Here is a 19708-nt window from a genome sequence, read left to right as displayed (position 1 = left end):
TGGGACCCCCAAGTGTCAGGGTGTCATTTTTCTGGGACCCCCCAAGTGTCAGGGTGTCATTGTTCTGGACCCCCCAAGTGTCAGGGTGTCATTGTTCTGGGACCCCCAAGTGTCAGGTTGTCGTTGTTCTGGGACCCCCAAGTGTCAGTGGTCATTGTTCTGGGACCCCCAAGTGTCAGGGTGTCATTGTTCTGGGACCCCCAAGTGTCAGGGTGTCATTGTTCTGGGACCCCCAAGTGTCAGGGTGTCATTGTTCTGGGACCCCCAAGTGTCAGGTGTCATTGTTCTGGACCCCCAAGTGTCAGGGTGTCATTGTTCTGGGACCCCAAGTGTCAGGGTGCCATTGTTCTGGGACCCCCAAGTGTCAGTGTGTCATTGTTCTGGGACCCCAAGTGTCAGGGTGTCATTGTTCTGGGACCCCCAAGTGTCAGGGTGTCATTGTTCTGGGACCCCCAAGTGTCAGGGTGTCATTGTTCTGGGACCCCCAAGTGTCAGGGTGTCATTGTTCTGGGACCAGTAATCAATACTGGTCGGCCTGCTGACATCACTCGGGGGGGGCGGGTACATGACACCCAGTACTTGATGTTCTGTTTTCCATGTTGAAGACGGAGGACATCTTGTGGATGAGAAGAGGTACTGCAAGGAACAGCGAAGATGTAAGAATCCCAGCTTGAGGATTTTTCTTTTTTTACCCCTCCCCCGCCCTCGCTGACCATTAAAAACATAAAATTGCCCGGAGTTGGTCTTTGCACAACACACTGATCCCATCTTGGAGGAAGAAACGGCGGAAGAGTGCTGGAATGATCTGATATGGGTCTGAGAGGAGGGCGGGGATCTGTGGCAGCTCCACACTTCCTATATAGACACATAATTTAGGTGACCCCACAGGAAGTGAGAGGAAATCTCCACCTCAGGGGACACAGCAGCAGCAATAAAAACATCTCCTCCCCCTAAGGTGTCTGAAGTTCCACAATAAAATATTAAAAGTACCATAAATATAAACCTGAACAGAAGTGGACACCGGGGGCGTGGCTCACTGCACACATTTACATATTTATTGGGGGTAAGGATATTGGTTGGATCCTGAGGGGCGGTCCAATCTTGTCACCAGTACTATGCTCCCATATTTGAAATGATCCAATCCAGGAAAAACTGCACCGAGGTGTAGATCCCGGGGCTCTGAGCCTGCGCACATCCGTATCCCCAGCTTGTGAGCCCCACAACAGTGAAGATCTTCGTTTGGGGTCTTCGGCACATAAAGGGGCCGCCACTGTCACCCTACAAGGAACAGGATGCCGAAAAAGAGGTTGAGCGGTTCTTCTGGGGCGTGGCTAAATACATTTTGACTTTTCAGTTAGAGGACTGTAGGTGCGGCCAAGCTGTGTGGGTTGGTTCTTCTGGGGCGTGGCTAATTCCTAAGAGATCTCTCAGCTAAAGTACCACAGCTATCAACAAAATATGGCTGTGTAGTTCCTCTGGGGAGTGGCCATATATTGAGTGATCTTTCAGCTAAAGCCCTGTGGGCCTGGTCAAAATGTGGGTGTGTGGTTCTTCTGGGGTGTAGCAAAATACTGATGGACTTTTTAGCTAAAGCATTGTAGGTGTGGTCAAAATGTGTCCGTGTGTTTTTCTTGAGCGTGGCATAAATAATTATTGACCTTTCAGCTAAACCACTGTGGGTGTGGTCTAAATGTTGGTGTGTGGTCCTTCTGGGGTGTGGCTGGATACTGAATGACCTTTTAACTAAAGCCCTGTGGGTCTGGCTTTTTTGCAGGTTTTTAGTTCTTCTGGGGCGTGGCTAAATGCTGATTGACCTTTCAGCTAAAACCTTGTGGGTGTGGCAAAAAATGTGTATGTGAGGTTCTTCTGTGGCCCGGTACTGACAGACCTTCCATTTAAATGACTGTAGGTGTGGCCAAAGTGTGTGTATGGTTCTTCTGGGTTGTGGCTATTTACTAACAGACCTTTTAGCTTTAGCTCTGTGGGTGTGTACTTCTTCTGGGGTGTGGCTAAAAACGGATGGCCCTTTCAGCTAGCACTGTGAATGTGGCCAAGATGTGGGTGTGTGCATCTTCTGGTGTGTAGATAAATACTTATAACCCTTTAGGATGTGGTCTAAATGTTAATACACGGTTCTTCTGGGGCGTGGCTAAATACTTATCACCCGTTCAGCTAAAGCACTGTAGGTTTGGCTGAAATGTGAGTACTTGGCTTTTCTTGGAGGTGGCTAAGTACAACTCTTTCAACTAAATCACTGTAGGTGTGTCCTAAATGTTGATGTGTGGTTCTTCTGGGGTGTGACTAAATAATTAGCACCCTTTTAGCTTTAGCTCTGTGGGCGTGTGGCTCTTCTGATGTGTGGCAAAATACTTATAACCCTTTCAGCTAAAGCACTGTAAGCGTGTCGTAAATGTTGGCATGTGGTTCTTCTGGGGCGTGGCTAAATACTTCCAACCCTTTCAGCTATAACTATTTAGGTGTGTGGTTCTTCTAGGGCGTGCCTAAATACTTACAACCTTTTCAAATATAGCTCTGTAGGTGTGTGGTTCTTCTGGGACGTGGCTAAATACCTACAAACCTTTCAGATATAGCTCTGTAGGCATGTGGTTCTTCTGGGGCGTGGCTGTGTAGGTGTGTGTTTTTTTTAGGGTGTGGCTAAATATCTACAAACCTTTCAGCTAAAGCAATGTAGGTTTGGCTGAAATGTGAGTACTTGGCTTTTCTTGGAGGTGGCTAAGTACAACTCTTTCAACTAAATCACTGTAGGTGTGTCCTAAATGTTGATGTGTGGTTCTTCTGGGGTGTGACTAAATACTTAGCGCCCTTTCAGCTTTAGCTCTGTGGGCGTGTGGCTCTTCTGATGTGTGGCAAAATACTTATAACCCTTTCAGCTAAAGCACTGTAAGCCTGTCCTAAATGTTGGCATGTGGTTCTTCTGGGGCGTGGCTAAAAACGGATGGCCCTTTCAGCTAGCACTGTGAATGTGGCCAAGATGTGGGTGTGTGCATCTTCTGGTGTGTAGATAAATACTTATAACCCTTTAGGATGTGGTCTAAATGTTAATACACGGTTCTTCTGGGGCGTGGCTAAATACTTATCACCCGTTCAGCTAAAGCACTGTAGGTTTGGCTGAAATGTGAGTACTTGGCTTTTCTTGGAGGTGGCTAAGTACAACTCTTTCAACTAAATCACTGTAGGTGTGTCCTAAATGTTGATGTGTGGTTCTTCTGGGGTGTGACTAAATAATTAGCACCCTTTTAGCTTTAGCTCTGTGGGCGTGTGGCTCTTCTGATGTGTGGCAAAATACTTATAACCCTTTCAGCTAAAGCACTGTAAGCGTGTCGTAAATGTTGGCATGTGGTTCTTCTGGGGCGTGGCTAAATACTTCCAACCCTTTCAGCTATAACTATTTAGGTGTGTGGTTCTTCTAGGGCGTGCCTAAATACTTACAACCTTTTCAAATATAGCTCTGTAGGTGTGTGGTTCTTCTGGGACGTGGCTAAATACCTACAAACCTTTCAGATATAGCTCTGTAGGCATGTGGTTCTTCTGGGGCGTGGCTGTGTAGGTGTGTGTTTTTTTTAGGGTGTGGCTAAATATCTACAAACCTTTCAGCTAAAGCAATGTAGGTTTGGCTGAAATGTGAGTACTTGGCTTTTCTTGGAGGTGGCTAAGTACAACTCTTTCAACTAAATCACTGTAGGTGTGTCCTAAATGTTGATGTGTGGTTCTTCTGGGGTGTGACTAAATACTTAGCGCCCTTTCAGCTTTAGCTCTGTGGGCGTGTGGCTCTTCTGATGTGTGGCAAAATACTTATAACCCTTTCAGCTAAAGCACTGTAAGCCTGTCCTAAATGTTGGCATGTGGTTCTTCTGGGGCGTGGCTAAATACAACCTTTTCAAATATAGCTCTGTAGGTGTGTGGTTCTTCTGGGACGTGGCTAAATACCTACAAACCATTCAGATATAGCTCTGTAGGCATGTGGTTCTTCTGGGGCGTGACTAAATACCTACAAACTATTCAGATATAGCTCTGTAGGTGTGTGGTTCTTCTGGGGCGTGGCTGTGTAGGTGTGTGGTTCTTCTAGGGTGTGGTAAATATCTACAAACCTTTCAGATATAGCTCTGTAGGTGTGTGGTTCCTCTGGGGCCTGGCTAAATACTTACAACTCTTTCAGCTATAGCTATGTAGGCGTGTGGTTCTTCTGGGGCGTGGCTGTGTAGGTGTGTGGGTTTTTTTTAGGGTGTGGCTAAATATCTACAAACCTTTCAGCTAAAGCAATGTATGTTTGGCTAAAATGTGAGTACTTGGCTTTTCTTGAAGGTGGCTAAGTACAACTCTTTCAACTAAAGCACTGTAGGTGTGTGGTTCTTCTGGGGCGTGGCTAAATACTTACAACCCTTTCAGCTATAGCTCTGTAGGTGTGTGGTTCCTCTGGGGCGTGGCTAAATACAACCTTTTCAGCTATAGGTATGTAGGCATCTGGGGCGTGGCTGTGTAGGTGGTTCTTCTAGGGTGTAGCTAAATAGCTACAAACCTTTCAGCTATAGCTCTGTAGGTGTGTGGTTCTTCTGGGGCGTGGCTAAATACTTACAACCCTTTCAGCTATAGCTATGTAGGTGTGTGGTTCTTCTGGGGCATGGCTGTGTAGGTGTGTAGGTGTGTGGTTCTTCTGGGGCGTGGCTAAATACTTACAACCCTTTCAGCTATAGCTCTGTAGGTGTGTGGTTCCTCTGGGGCGTGGCTAAATACAACCTTTTCAGCTATAGCTATGTAGGCATCTGGAGCGTGGCTGTGTAGGTGGTTCTTCTAGGGTGTAGCTAAATATCTACAAACCTTTCAGCTATAGCTCTGTAGGTGTGTAGTTCCTCTGGGGCGTGGCTAAATACTTACCATCCTTTCAGCTATAGCTATGTAGGCGTGTGGTTCTTCTAGGGCGTGGCTAAATACCTACAACCCTTCCCCCGCTATAGTTCTGCGGGTGTGGCCTAAATGTGGGTGTGTCAGATTCCCTGAGTAGAACATAACTCATACCTGGCAGCTATCGATCCCTCCTCTCTCGTATCCGGCACACAGATTATACTTTCCAACAGCGCCGTTGTACCAGTTGGAACTGTTGCACTTCTTCACGTCTAATAGTTGCACCTGGGCCTCCTGCAGGATGTCCGCCGGCTCGCTCGCTACGAGGAAGAAAACGCCAAGCCATTAATCGGTTGTCATTTCAAATCCTCTACCGCAAAGCTTAAACCTTGCAGTTCAATCACTAAAACTGACCACACACGTTCCAATCCGATTGTACACACTCTATACAATGTATATCTGGAGATGATTGCACGATGGGATTGCCCCGTGTGTGTGGTCTCACTACAAGAAGTCCCGCTTACAATCCTCGCTGGTCACACCCCAGCCGGCGATGTAACATTCGCTCATACGTTCGATGAGGGTATCTTTCTGGGGAAGGCAGGCCGGCTGGATGTAGTCGTTGTACTTAATGACGCGGTCCACCAGCAGGAGGGCGATATCGTTTTCTTCGGTTTTGGGGTTGTAGCCTCTATGTTCGATCTTCTTGGCGATCCTTCTCACCTCGGTTTCCCCTCTCAGGTCGGAGAGCTGGCGGGCCCCCAGCACCAGTCGCCATTGCAGGTAGTCGCTGGAAAAAGACGAGATTTCCCGCGGGGAGGTGGGAATTAACAATCACATCTGATTGGCCACATTGTATCTTTCCTCACAAAGATAGAAATTCTTACTCACTTGCCGACTCCCTTGAAGCAGTGGGCGGCAGTCAAGATCCACCATTGGTTGACAATGAAGCCGCCGCAAGTGTGACCGAAATCGAGTCCGCTGTAGTCCAAGGGTTGCTGTATGCTCACCAGCCAAGGCCAAGAGCCGGGCAAAGCGTCATGGCCGCCGACGATGCGGGAGCCGGCCACGCCAAAGACGTTGTCCATAATGGGGCGCTGGCCACAGACGGGTAGCTGAACTGCCGGGTAGAAGGTTAGAAGGTCAATACAAGTAGATCTACGGATGGGGGATGTCACCGGATACATTGTATTACCTAAGAGATCCAATGATCAACCACCCATCCCCCACCCTGAACTCATCACCCCCCCCCCCGATCACTCATCATCCCCCCCCCCCCCCGGATCACTCATCACCCCCCCCCCCCCCCCCCATCCCCAAGATCACCCGGAACCCACCGCCAGCCCATAAGTGGCTTTCAATTGGCCAAGCCACCACTAACCAAAAAACTTGTATGTCTACAACAATATGGCCGACCTGACCGGCTACGACAACATGGCGCCGAGTGCTGCCATATTGGGTGAGATGCTGGTGGCTTCCATCTTACTGGAGATCTATGGCCACACACAACATGGATAGGAACACCCAGCACCCTACAATAAAACCAAGACTCCCCAATATTATAAGGGGGTCCCAGGTCCAAACCCTGAAGAGAGCTGAGAAATGTGAGGAGATAAAAGGACCCCAGGGGGGGGGGGGGGGGAGGGGTGACTCTCCAACAGACTCTGGGTCTCCTTATAGAGGACAAACCCTTTAGGGTCTCTCCCCAATAAGGACTCCTGTTCTGGTGACAACTGCCCAAAAAGGGGGAGAGGTAATACCTCTTACTTTGTGTCTCTGGGGGGGGGAAGTGATGGAAAATCTCACTAATGGGGACACCTGTTATGGTGACAACTGTCTAAGAGTGGAGAAGATATTTTCTCTCACTTCCTGTTGTGTCTCTGGGATGGGAAGTAAGGGGATATTTTCCAATGAGGACACCTGATAACTGTCAAAAGGAGAAATGTCCTGCCACTTCCTGTTGTGTCTTTGGTACAGGAAGTGTTGGAAAACCTCACTAATGGAGACAACTGTCCAAGACGGGAAGGAGATATTTCCTCTCACTTTCTGTTGTTTCTGGGACAGGAAGTGATGGGAAATCTCCCCAATGGGGACACCTGTTCTGGTGACAACTGTCTAAGAGTGGAAAAGATATTTCATTTCACTTCCTGTTGTGTCTCTGGGGCAGGAAGTATGGGGATGGCTTTCAATGAGGACACACCTGATAACTCAAAAGGAGAAGGAGATATTTTCTCCCACTTCCTGTTGTCTTTGGTACAGGAAGTGATGGGAAACCTCATCAATGGAGACACCTGTTCTGGTGACAACTGTCTAAGAAGGGAAGAGATATCTCTCACTTCCTGTTGTGTCTCTAGGACAGGAAGTAATGGGAAATCTCCACTATGGGGACACCTGTTCTGGTGGCAACTAAGAAAAAAAACAATATTTCCTCTCACTTCCTGTTGTGTCTTTGGTACAGGAAGTGATGGGAAACCTCATCAATGAGGACACTCGTTCTGGTGACAACTGTCTAAGAAGGGAAGAGATATCTCTCACCTCCTGTTGTGTCTCTGGGACAGGAAGTAATGGGAAATCTCCACTATGGGGACACGTGTTCTGGTGACAACGGTCTAAGAAGAGAAGCAATATTTCCTCTCAATTCCATTTGTGCCTCTGGGATAGGAAGTGATGGGAAATCTCCCCAATGGGGACACCTGTTAAAGTGACAACTGTCTAAGAGTGGTGAAGATATTTTCTCCCGCTTCCTGTTGTGTCTTTGGTACAGGAAGTTATGGGAAACCTCATCAATTGGGACACCTGTTCTGGTGACAACTGTCTAAGAAGGGAAGAGATAGTTCCTATCACTTCCTGTTGTGTCTCAGGGACAGGAAGTGAAGGCAAATCTCCCCAATGGGACACGGACAGCAAAAAAAGAAGACCTGACAGGGGTTCCAACTAGTGATGAGCTAAGGTTCAGGCAGATCCCACCCGAGGCAGTCATTTCGCTGGACCAATCAACTGCGACTGGGGAATTCCCCGCCCCATTGCGGCTTTTATTAAAGGGGTGGGGATACGGGCTGATGTCATCATTTGAATAAAGCCATGTGGCCAAATTAGGTCGATGATGTCACCAGTAAGCCCACCTCTTTGTTCTTTGCAGCTGATTGGTCTGCGATCAGGTGACATTCTCCATCACTAGTTCCCTCCCCTCCATCCAAAACCAGAGAACTGCCTTTATATGGATCTGAAAAGCTTCATGCAGTGATGAGATCTGATTGGCTGGGAAGGAAAGATGGGGCGGAGCTCACCTGCAGGTCTTGGGGCCACTGCGGCTCTTGGCGGCCATGCGGGTCTTGGAGGCCATGCGGGTCTTGGAGGCCATGCGGGTCGTGGGGGCCATGCGGGTCGTGGGGGCCATGCGGGTTGTGGGGGCCATGCGGGTTGTGGGGCCCCCAGGGGCAGCTGGGCGGTGACGTCTTTGCAGAGGACGGAGATGAAGACGACGATGAGAAATGTCTTCATCTTCACGGCAGGCGAATCGTCCAATCAGATCGGTGATGACCTTAGAAGTCTGCGGGGGGAGGGGGACAGAACATTCCCAGAGGGGGAAAAAACATTATTACAGAGCTCCGCCCACGATATCAGAAAAAACATCCGGAGTTCCACTTTAATGTAATAAAAGGCCTGAGTGAGACGCCGCGGATGGAAGCTGTCACATATCAACCACCGGGGGGGGGGTGGCCCTCGGATATCACCCCGGGGTCACCAAAGAGCCCGACTCCCATCACCGCTATACTCCCACAGAATACATTAATGGAAAAGCCTCAAATTATCAAAGCCAGAGAATGAGCATGACAGCCAGGCAGAGAGAATTTCCCATTGTGAGCCATGACAGCTGCCATACTTCCCTCATAACAGGTCCCCTTTAAGAAGGCTGGGTGGGGGAAGGATTTTACAGCTGCACAATGATAGGACTGCACGGAACTATGATGCCGTGATTTGTGTGCGGAGGGGAAAGTTATCAGAGTGCACTATCATTCATACATCCGGTTCCGGCTCTGGGCGGGTCTACAGTAAAGGGGCGGGGAAAGTCCCCGAAGGCGGTAGCTCCTCCCCTGTGTGCCGATTGGAGGCGTGTTCTTGGAAGGAAAAGAGGCGGGTCGGGGGCGTGGTCCTAATGACAGATCTGAAGGGAAGAGAACGGGAATATCCTGGGGGTGTGGTCTCGGGGGCGGTATTGGGCGGGGCCGGCCTGGGTCTGGCGGAAGGAGGAAAGATGGCGGCTCCGGGCTCCTTCGCTCCGCGGAAATTCAGCGAGAAGATCGCCATTCAGAGGCAGCGACAGGCCGAGGAGACGGCGGCCTTTGTGGAGGTCATGTCCGACCTCAGCTCCGCCCGGGTAACGTGTGACGTCACCCCCCGCCTACTCACCCCTCCCCCTAAACTGACCCCCACCTACTTACCCCTCCCCTAAAATGACCCCTCCCCTAAACTGACCCCACCTACTTACCCCTCCCCTAAAAATGACCCCACCCCCTAAACTGACCCCCACCTACTTACCCCTCCCCCACCCGACCCCACCTACTTACCCCTCCTCCACCTGACCCCACCTACTTACCCCTCCCCCCAACCTGACCCCACCTACTTATCCCTCCCCCACCTACTTACCCCTCCCCCCAACCTGACCCCACCTACTTACCCCTCCCACAACCTGACCCCACCTACTTACCTCTCCCCCTAAACTGACCTCCCTACTTATTCCTCCCCCTAAACTGACCTCCCTACTTATCCCTCCCCCTAAACTGACCTCCCTACTTTCCCCTCCCCCTAAACTAACCCCTCCCCTAAACTGACTGCCCTACTTACCCCTCCCCCTAAACTGACTGCCCTACTTACCCCTCCCCCTAAACTGACTGCCCTACTTACCCCTCCAACTAAACTGACTGCCCTACTTACCCCTCCCCGTAAACTGACTGCCCTACTTACCCCTCCCCCTAAACTGACCGCCCTACTTACCCCCTCCAACTAAACTGACTGCCCTACTTACCCCTCCCCCTAAACTGACTGCCCTACTTACCCCTCCCCCTAAACTGACTGCCCTACTTACCCCTCCCCCTAAACTGACTGCCCTACTTACCCCTCCAACTAAACTGACTGCCCTACTTACCCCTCCCCCTAAACTGACTGCCCTACTTACCCCTCCCCCTAAACTGACTGCCCTACTTACCCCTCCAACTAAACTGACTGCCCTACTTACCCCTCCCCGTAAACTGACTGCCCTACTTACCCCTCCCCCTAAACTGACTGCCCTACTTACCCCTCCCCCTAAACTGACTGCCCTACTTACCCCTCCCCCTAAACTGACTGCCCTACTTACCCCTCCCCCTAAACTGACTGCCCTACTTACCCCTCCCCCTAAACTGACTGCCCTACTTACCCCTCCCCCTAAACTGACTGCCCTACTTACCCCTCCCCCTAAACTGACTGCCCTACTTACCCCTCCCCCTAAACTGACTGCCCTACTTACCCCTCCAACTAAACTGACTGCCCTACTTACCCCTCCCCCTAAACTGACTGCCCTACTTACCCCTCCCCCTAAACTGACTGCCCTACTTACCCCTCCCCCTAAACTGACTGCCCTACTTACCCCTCCAACTAAACTGACTGCCCTACTTACCCCTCCCCCTAAACTGACTGCCCTACTTACCCCTCCCCCTAAACTGACTGCCCTACTTACCCCTCCCCCTAAACTGACTGCCCTACTTACCCCTCCCCCTAAACTGACTGCCCTACTTACCCCTCCCCCTAAACTGACTGCCCTACTTACCCCTCCCCCTAAACTGACTGCCCTACTTACCCCTCCCCCTAAACTGACTGCCCTACTTACCCCTCCCCCTAAACTGACTGCCCTACTTACCCCTCCCCCTAAATTGACTGCCCTACTTACCCCTCCCCCTAAATTGACTGCCCTACTTACCCCCTCCCCCTAAATTGACTGCCCTACTTACCCCTCCAACTAAACTGACTGCCCTACTTACCCCTCCAACTAAACTGACTGCCCTACTTACCCCTCCCCCTAAACTGACTGCCCTACTTACCCCTCCAACTAAACTGACTGCCCTACTTACCCCTCCAACTAAACTGACTGCCCTACTTACCCCTCCAACTAAACTGACTGCCCTACTTACCCCTCCAACTAAACTGACTGCCCTACTTACCCCTCCAACTAAACTGACCGCCCTACTTACCCCTCCAACTAAACTGACCGCCCTACTTACCCCTCCAACTAAACTGACCGCCCTACTTACCCCTCCAACTAAACTGACCGCCCTACTTACCCCTCCAACTAAACTGACCGCCCTACTTACCCCTCCAACTAAACTGACCGTCTTACTTACCACTCCCCTAAACTGACCACCCTACTTACCCCTTCCCGTAAACTGACCCCCACCTACTTACCCCTCCCCCAACCTAAGCCCCAGCTACCTCTCCCCCTAAACTGATCACCCTACTTACTTCTCCCCCTAAACTGACCGCCCTACTTACTCCCCCCCCTAAACTGACCCATACTAACCCCTCCCCCTAAACTGACCCCCACTTACTAACCCCTCCCCCTAAACTGACCCCAACCTCCTTAAACTGACCACCCTACCTACACCTCCCCCCTAAACTGACTGCCCTACTTACCCCCTATTCTACCCCTCCCCTAAACCGACCCCCCTCCTCCTCACTCCCACCTGTCACCTGACAGTGATCTGGTCTGTGATTGGTCGGGGGACTCAGTGATCTGTTGGTGTTGCAGGTCCAGAAGCTGCGGATGGCGCACATGAGGGGGTCCTGCTATGGGGGCTCCCTGCCCAACGTCAACCAGATCGCCGCCAACTCCACCGACTTCCAGGTGAGTCCTCATCCGCCCCTCCCCTCCGCTCGTTCCTCCTCCTCCCCCCCGCTCGTTCCCCCTTCCCCCCCCCCCCCGCTCGTCCCCCCCCGCTCGTTCCTCCCCCCGCTCGTTCCTCCCCCTGCTCGTTCCTCCTCCTCCCCCTGCTCGTTCCCCCTTCCCCCCCCCCCGCTCGTCCCCCCCGCTCGTTCCTCCCCCCGCTCGTTCCTCCTCCCCCCGCTCGTTCCTCCTCCCCCCGCTCGTTCCTCCTCCCCCCCGCTCGTTCCTCCTCCCCCCGCTCGTTCCTCCTCCTCCCCCACTCATTCCTCTTCCCCCTCCCCCCGCTCGTTCCTCCCCCCCCCCACTCATTCCTTGTCCCTCTTCCCCTCCCCCCGCTCGTTCCTCCTCCCCCACTCATTCCTTATCCCTCTTCCCCTCCCCCCGCTCGTTCCTCCTCCCCCACTCATTCCTTATCCCTCTTCCCCTCCCCCTGCTCGTTCCTCCTCCTCCCCCTGCTCGTTCCTCCTCCTCCCCCTGCTCGTTCCTCCTCCTCCCCCTGCTCGTTCCTCCTCCTCCCCCCCACTCATTCCTCTTCCCCCTCCCCCCGCTCGTTCCTCCCCCCGCTCGTTCCTCCTCCTCCCCCACTCATTCCTCTTCCCCCTCCCACCGCTCGTTCCCCCCGTTCCTCCTCCTCCACTCATTCCTCTTCCCCCTCCCCCGCTCGTTCCTCCTCCCCCCATTCCTCCTCCTCCTCCACTCATTCCTCTTCCTCCTCCCCCCGCTCGTTCTTCCTCCTCCCCCCGCTCGTTCCTCCTCCTCCCCCCTCTCCCGCTCGTTTCTCCCCCCCCCCTCTCCCGCTCGTTCCTCCTCCCCCCGCTCGTTCCTCCTCCCCCCGCTCGTTCCTCCTCCCCCCGCTCGTTCCTCCTCCTCCCCCACTCATTCCTCTTCCCCCTCCCCCCGCTCGTTCCTCCCCCCCCCCACTCATTCCTTGTCCCTCTTCCCCTCCCCCCGCTCGTTCCTCCTCCCCCACTCATTCCTTATCCCTCTTCCCCTCCCCCCGCTCGTTCCTCCTCCCCCACTCATTCCTTATCCCTCTTCCCCTCCCCCTGCTCGTTCCTCCTCCTCCCCCTGCTCGTTCCTCCTCCTCCCCCTGCTCGTTCCTCCTCCTCCCCCCCACTCATTCCTCTTCCCCCTCCCCCCGCTCGTTCCTCCCCCCGCTCGTTCCTCCTCCTCCCCCACTCATTCCTCTTCCCCCTCCCACCGCTCGTTCCCCCCGTTCCTCCTCCTCCACTCATTCCTCTTCCCCCTCCCCCGCTCGTTCCTCCTCCCCCCATTCCTCCTCCTCCTCCACTCATTCCTCTTCCTCCTCCCCCCGCTCGTTCTTCCTCCTCCCCCCCGCTCGTTCCTCCTCCTCCCCCCTCTCCCGCTCGTTTCTCCCCCCCCTCTCCCGCTCGTTCCTCCTCCCCCGCTCGTTCCTCCTCCCCCCGCTCGTTCCTCCTCCCCCCGCTCGTTCCTCCTCTCCTGTTCGTTTCTCCTCCCCCCCTCTCCTGTTCGTTTCTCCTCCCCCCCCTCTCCCGCTCGTTTCTCCTCTCCCCGCTCGTTCCTCCTCCCCCCCCTCTCCCGCTCGTTCCTCCTCCCCCCCCTCTCCCGCTCATTCCTCCTCCCCCCCCTCTCCCGCTCGTTCCTCCTCCTCCCCCCCTCTCCCGCTCGTTCCTCCTCCTCCCCCCCTCTCCCGCTCGTTCCTCCTCCCCCCTCTCCCGCTCGTTCCTCCTCCCCCCTCTCCCGCTCTTTCCTCCTCCCCCCTCATTCCTCCTCCTCCCCCCTCATTCCTCCCCCCCCTCTCCCGCTCTTTCCTCCTCCCCCCCCCCCCTCTCCCGCTCTTTCCTCCTCCCCCCCCTCTCCCGCTCGTTCCTCCTCCCCCTCCTCTCCCGCTCGTTCCTCCTCCCCCCCTCTCCCGCTCGTTCCTCCTCCCCCCCCTCTCCCGCTCGTTCCTCCTCCCCCCCCTCTCCCGCTCGTTCCTCCTCCCCCCCCCTCTCCCGCTCGTTCCTCCTCCCCCCCCCTCTCCCGCTCGTTCCTCCTCCTCCCCCCCTCTCCCGCTCGTTCCTCCCCCCCCCCCTCTCCCGCTCGTTCCTCCTCCTCCCCCCTCTCCCGCTCGTTCCTCCTCCTCCCCCCCTCTCCCGCTCGTTCCTCCTCCCCCCTCTTTCCTCCTCCCCCCCCCCCTCTCCCGCTCTTTCCTCCTCCCCCTCCTCTCCCGCTCTTTCCTCCTCCCCCCCCTCTCCCGCTCTTTCCTCCTCCCCCCCTCTTTCCTCCTCCCCCCCCCCTCTCCCGCTCTTTCCTCCACCCCCTCCTCTCCCGCTCTTTCCTCCTCCCCCCCCTCTCCCGCTATTTCCATCCCCCCCCTCTCCCGCTCTTTCCTCCTCCCCCCCCTCTCCCGCCTCCCGCTCATTCCTTCTCCTCCTCCCCCTCCTCTCCCGCTTATTTCCTCCTCCTCATCCCTCTTCTTCTCCTCCTCATCCTTCTTCTCCTCCTTTTTCTTCTCCTCCTCCTTATCCTCCTCCTCATCCCTCTTCTCCTCCTCATCCCTCTTCTTCTCCTTCTTCCTCCCACAGGGACCCTCGCAGTCTCCACTGGATCCGTCCCGCAGTACCCGTCACCATGGCCTGGTGGAGAGAGTCCACAGAGATCCTCGCCGGATGATGTCACCGCTACGCCGGTATATGCGGCAAATATCCTTTTTTCTAAGGACCGCGAGAGGAAGTGGTACCATAGAGACCGAGAGAGAGAGAGAGAGAGGAAGTGGTACCATAGAGACCGAGAGAGAGAGAGAGGACGGGGCACCATAGAGACCGAGAGAGAGAGAGAGAGAGGATGGGGCACCATAGAGACCGAGAGAGAGAGAGAGGACGGGGCACCATAGAGACCGAGAGAGAGAGAGAGAGAGGACGGGGCACCATAGGGACCCAGAGAGAGGACGGGGAATCATAGAGACCGAGAGAGAGAGAGAGGATGGGGCACCATAGAGACCGAGAGAGAGAGAGAGAGGACGGGGAATCATAGAGAGAGAGAGGATGGGGAATCGTAGAGAGAGAGAGGACGGGGCACCATAGGGACCGAGAGAGAGAGAGAGAGGACGGGGCACCATAGGGACCGAGAGAGAGAGAGAGGACGGGGCACCATAGGGACCCAGAGAGAGAGAGAGGACGGGGCACCATAGGGACCGAGAGAGAGAGAGAGAGAGAGAACGGGGCACCATAGGGACCGAAAGAGAGAGAGAGGACGGGACACCATAGGGACCGAGAGAGAGAGAGGACGGGGCACCATAGGGACCGAGAGAGAGAGAGAGAGAGGACGGGGCACCATAGGGACCAAAAGAGAGAGAGAGAACGGGGCACCATAGGGACCGAGAGAGAGAGAGGATGGGGCACCATAGGGACCGAAAGAGAGAGAGAGGACGGGGCACCATAGGGACCGAGAGAGAGAGAGAGAGAGGACGGGGCACCATAGGGACCGAGAGAGAGAGAGGACGGGGCACCATAGGGACCGAGAGAGAGAGAGGACGGGGCACCATAGGGACCGACAGAGAGGACGGGGCAACCATAGGGACCCAGAGAGAGAGTGAGAGGACGGGGCACCATAGGGACCGAGAGAGAGAGAGAGAGGACGGGGCACCATAGGGACCGAGAGAGAGAGGGAGAGAGGACGGGACACCATAGGGACCGAGAGAGAGGACGGGGCACCATAGGGACCGAGAGAGAGAGAGAGGATGGGGCACCATAGGGACCGAGAGAGAGAGAGAGGACGGGGCACCATAGGGACCGAAAGAGAGAGAGAGGACGGGGCACCATAGGGACCGAAAGAGAGAGAGAGGACGGGGCACCATAGGGACCGAGAGAGAGAGAGAGAGGACGGGGCACCATAGGGACCGAGAGAGAGAGAGAGAGGACGGGGCACCATAGGGACCGAGAGAGAGAGAGAGGACGGGGCACCATAGGGACCGAGAGAGAGATTGAGAGGACGGGGCACCATAGGGACAGAGAGAGAGAGAGAGAGGACGGGGCACCATAGGGACAGAGAGAGAGAGTGAGAGGACGGGGCACCATAGGGACCGAGAGAGAGACGGGGCACCGCTTTAGTGATGCATAGGGGAGGGCCTATCACCATGGTGATAGATGGGGAGAGGAGTGTCTCTGTGGTGATGGGTGGGGGAGGAGTGTCTCTGTGGTGATGGGTGGGGGGAGGAGTGTCTCTGTGGTGATGGGTGGGGGAGGAGTGTCTCTGTGGTGATGGGTGGGGGGAGGAGTGTCTCTGTGGTGATGGGTGGGGGAGGAGTGTCTCTGTGGTGATGGGTGGGGGGAGGAGTGTCTCTGTGGTGATGGGTGGGGGGAGGAGTGTCTCTGTGGTGATGGGTGGGGGGAGGAGTGTCTCTGTGGTGATGGGTGGGGGGAGGAGTGTCTCTGTGGTGATGGGTGGGGGGAGGAGTGTCTCTGTGGTGATGGGTGGGGGAGGAGTGTCTCTGTGGTGATGGGTGGGGGAGGAGTGTCTCTGTGGTGATGGGTGGGGGAGGAGTGTCTCTGTGGTGATGGGTGGGGGAGGAGTGTCTCTGTGGTGATGGGTGGGGGAGGAGTGTCTCTGTGGTGATGGGTGGGGGAGGAGTGTCTCTGTGGTGATGGGTGGGGGAGGAGTGTCTCTGTGGTGATGGGGTGGGGGAGGAGTGTCTCTGTGGTGATGGGTGGGGGAGGAGTGTCGTTGTGGTGATGGGGGGGAGTGTCTCCATGGTGATGGATGGGGGAGGAGTGTCTCCGTGGTGATGGGTGGGGGGAGGGGTGTCTCAGTCGTGATGGGTGGGGGAGGAGTGTCGTCGTGGTGATGGGTGGGGGGAGGAGTGTCGTCGTGGTGATGGGTGGGGGGAGGAGTGTCGTCGTGGTGATGGGTGGGGGGAGGAGTGTCGTCGTGGTGATGGGTGGGGGGAGGAGTGTCTCTGTGGTGATGGGTGGGGGAGGAGTGTCATCGTGGTGATGGGTGGGAGAGGAGTGTCTCTGTGGTGATGGGTGGGGAGGAGTGTCGTCGTGGTGATGGGGGGGAGTGTCTCCATGGTGATGGGTGGGGGAGGAGTGTCGTCGTGGTGATGGGTGGGAGAGGAGTGTCTCTGTGGTGATGGGTGGGGGAGGAGTGTTCTCTGTGGTGATGGGTGGGGGAGGAGTGTCTCTGTGGTGATGGGTGGGGGAGGAGTGTCGTCGTGGTGATGGGGGGAGTGTCTCCATGGTGATGGGTGGGGGAGGAGTGTCGTCGTGGTGATGGGTGGGAGAGGAGTGTCTCTGTGGTGATGGGTGGGGAGGAGTGTCGTCGTGGTGATGGGGGGAGGAGTGTCTCTGTGGTGATGGGTGGGGGGAGGAGTATCGTCGTGGTAATGGGTGGGGGGAGGAGTGTCTCCGTGGTGATGGGGGGAGTGTCTCCGTGGTGATGGGGGGGAGTGTCTCCATGATGATGGGTGGGGGAGGAGTGTCATCGTGGTGATGGGTGGGAGAGGAGTGTTTCTGTGGTGATGGGTGGGGGAGGAGTGTCGTCGTGGTGATGGGTGGGAGAGGAGTGTTTCTGTGGTGATGGGTGGGGGAGGAGTGTCGTCGTGGTGATGGGGGGGAGTGTCTCCATGGTGATGGGTGGGGGAGGAGTGTCGTCGTGGTGATGGTGGGAGAGGAGTGTCTCTGTGGTGATGGGTGGGGGAGGAGTGTCTCTGTGGTGATGGGTGGGGGAGGAGTGTCTCTGTGGTGATGGGTGGGGGAGGAGTGTCTCTGTGGTGATGGGTGGGGGGAGGAGTGTCGTCGTGGAGATGGGTGGGGGGAGGAGTGTCGTCGTGGTGATGGGTGGGGGGAGGAGTGTCGTCGTGGTGATGGGTGGGGGAAGGAGTGTCGTCGTGGTGATGGGTGGGGGAAGGAGTGTCGTCGTGGAGATGGGTGGGGGAAGGAGTGTCGTCGTGGAGATGGGTGGGGGAAGGAGTGTCGTCGTGGAGATGGGTGGGGGGAGGAGTGTCGTCGTGGAGATGGGTTGGGGGAGGAGTGTCGTCGTGGAGATGGGTGGGGGGAGGAGTGTCGTCGTGGAGATGGGTGGGGGGAGGAGTGTCGTCGTGGAGATGGGTGGGGGGAGGAGTGTCGTCGTGGAGATGGGTGGGGGAGGAGTGTCGTCGTGGAGATGGGTGGGGGGAGGAGTGTCGTCGTGGAGATGGGTGGGGGGAGGAGTGTCGTCATGGTGATGGGTGGGGGGAGGAGTGTCTCCGTGGTGATGGGTGGGGGAGGAGTGTCTCAGTCGTGATGGGTGGGGGGAGGAGTGTCGTCGTGGTGATGGGTGGGGGAGGGGATCTCCTCGGTGTTATGTTTGTCCTCTGGCTTCATCCTCACTTCTCCTTAACACCCCAACGTGGAGAGCTCGCCCTACAATGTCGCCCATCTCTCCCCCACCAGGAGGCCGGCTGGAAGAGGTAACCCCGCCCCCCACACCCTCCCACAATGCACTGCACAGATATGATACGATGTACACAGTATACAGAGGAGGGAGATGACGGTATACAGAGGAGGGAGATGACGGTATACAGGGGAGGGAGATGACGGTATACAGAGGAGGGAGATGACGGTATACAGAGGAGGGAGATGACGGTATACAGAGGAGGGAGATGACGGTATACAGGGGAGGGAGATGACAGTATACAGAGGAGGGAGATGACGGTATACAGGGGAGGGAGATGACAGTATACAGAGGAGGGAGATGACGGTATACAGGGGAGGGAGATGACGGTATACAGGGGAGGGAGATGACGGTATACAGGGGAGGGAGATGACGGTATACAGAGGAGGGAGATGACGGTATACAGGGGAGGGAGATGACAGTATACAGAGGAGGGAGATGACGGTATACAGAGGAGGGAGATGACGGTATACAGGGGAGGGAGATGACGGTATACAGGGAGGGAGATGACGGTATACAGGGAGGGAGATGACGGTATACAGAGGAGGGAGATGACGGTATACAGGGAGGGAGATGACAGTATACAGAGGAGGGAGATGACGGTATACAGAGGAGGGAGATGACGGTATACAGAGGAGGGAGGTGACGGTATACAGAGGAGGGAGATGACGGTATACAGGGGAGGGAGATGACGGTATACAGAGGAGGGGAGATGACAGGTATACAGGGGAGGGAGATGACAGGTATACAGAGGAGGGAGATGACGGTATACAGAGGAGGGAGATGACGGTATACAGGGGAGGGAGATGACGGTATACAGAGGAGGGAGATGACGGTATACAGGGGAGGGAGATGACGGTATACAGAGGAGGGAGATGACGGTATACAGAGGAGGGAGATGACGGTATACAGAGGAGGGAGATGACGGTATACAGAGGAGGGAGATGACGGTATACAGAGGAGGGAGGTGACGGTATACAGAGGAGGGAGATGACGGTATACAGAGGAGGGAGATGACGGTATACAGAGGAGGGAGATGACGGTATACAGAGGAGGGAGATGACGGTATACAGAGGAGGGAGATGACGGTATACAGGGAGGGAGATGACGGTATACAGAGGAGGGAGATGACGGTATACAGAGGAGGGAGATGACGGTATACAGAGGAGGGAGATGACGGTATACAGGGGAGGGAGATGACGGTATACAGAGGATAGATATGACAGTATACAGAGGATAGATATGACGGTATACAGAGGATAGATATGACGGTATACAGAGGATAGACATGACGGTATACAGAGGATAGATATGACGGTATACAGAGGATAGATATGACGGTATACAGAGGATAGATATGACGGTATACAGAGGATAGATATGACTGTATACAGAGGATAGATATGACGGTATACATACGATGCGATGCGATGCGTACCTCCTGGATGCTTCTAGCAGGTCTGTTACCTTCAGTGACAGTTATGGGAAGCCCCTCCCACTGCTAAGTAGGCGGGGCAATGGCCAATCAATCAGCAT

General features: G+C 55.2%; 2 protein-coding genes across 2 annotated transcripts; one reads left to right on the top strand and one right to left on the bottom strand.

The window, feature by feature from the left end:
- Positions 1–1033: 1033 nt before the first annotated feature.
- On the bottom strand, positions 1034–19702 carry LOC143942526 (acrosin-like). Its single transcript, XM_077463846.1, has 6 exons — positions 19592–19702; positions 8148–8410; positions 5752–5980; positions 5385–5650; positions 5035–5180; positions 1034–1278 (listed from the first exon to the last, which is right to left on the bottom strand). Exons 2-6 carry the CDS (start codon positions 8359–8361, stop codon positions 1114–1116), a joined length of 1020 nt encoding a protein of 339 aa, XP_077319972.1. The 5' UTR covers positions 8362–8410; positions 19592–19702; the 3' UTR covers positions 1034–1113.
- Positions 9062–18382, top strand: CRTC2 (CREB regulated transcription coactivator 2). Its single transcript, XM_077463854.1, has 4 exons — positions 9062–9243; positions 11623–11737; positions 14326–14442; positions 18128–18382. The coding sequence occupies exons 1-4, from the start codon at positions 9116–9118 to the stop codon at positions 18233–18235; spliced, it is 468 nt and encodes a 155-aa protein (XP_077319980.1). The 5' UTR covers positions 9062–9115; the 3' UTR covers positions 18236–18382.
- Positions 19703–19708: the final 6 nt, after the last annotated feature.

This window comes from Lithobates pipiens, unplaced genomic scaffold, assembly GCF_037356315.1.
Source record: "Lithobates pipiens isolate NorthernLeopardFrog02 unplaced genomic scaffold, aLitPip1_a1.2 Scaffold_30, whole genome shotgun sequence".
Lineage (NCBI taxonomy): Eukaryota > Metazoa > Chordata > Amphibia > Anura > Ranidae > Lithobates > Lithobates pipiens.
Note: the sequence above shows the minus strand (reverse complement) of the source record. Positions and strands in the feature narration are given on the sequence as shown.

Excerpts from the sequence above, each read along its gene's own strand:
- LOC143942526 (XM_077463846.1), bottom strand. The coding sequence starts at position 8,361 with ATGAAGACATTTCTCATCGTCGTCTTCATCTCCGTCCTCTGCAAAGAC. Across the intron at positions 5,181-5,384 it reads GGGTGTGACCAGCGAGGATT|CGAGCGAGCCGGCGGACATC; the intron begins GTAAGCGGGACT and ends TCTTCCTCGTAG. Across the intron at positions 1,279-5,034 it reads GAGGGATCGATAGCTGCCAG|GGTGACAGTGGCGGCCCCTT; the intron begins GTATGAGTTATG and ends TGTTCCTTGTAG.
- CRTC2 (XM_077463854.1), top strand. The coding sequence starts at position 9,116 with ATGGCGGCTCCGGGCTCCTTCGCTCCGCGGAAATTCAGCGAGAAGATC. Across the intron at positions 9,244-11,622 it reads CTCAGCTCCGCCCGGGTAAC|TGATCTGTTGGTGTTGCAGG; the intron begins GTGTGACGTCAC and ends CGGGGGACTCAG. Across the intron at positions 14,443-18,127 it reads TACGCCGGTATATGCGGCAA|GTGGAGAGCTCGCCCTACAA; the intron begins ATATCCTTTTTT and ends TAACACCCCAAC.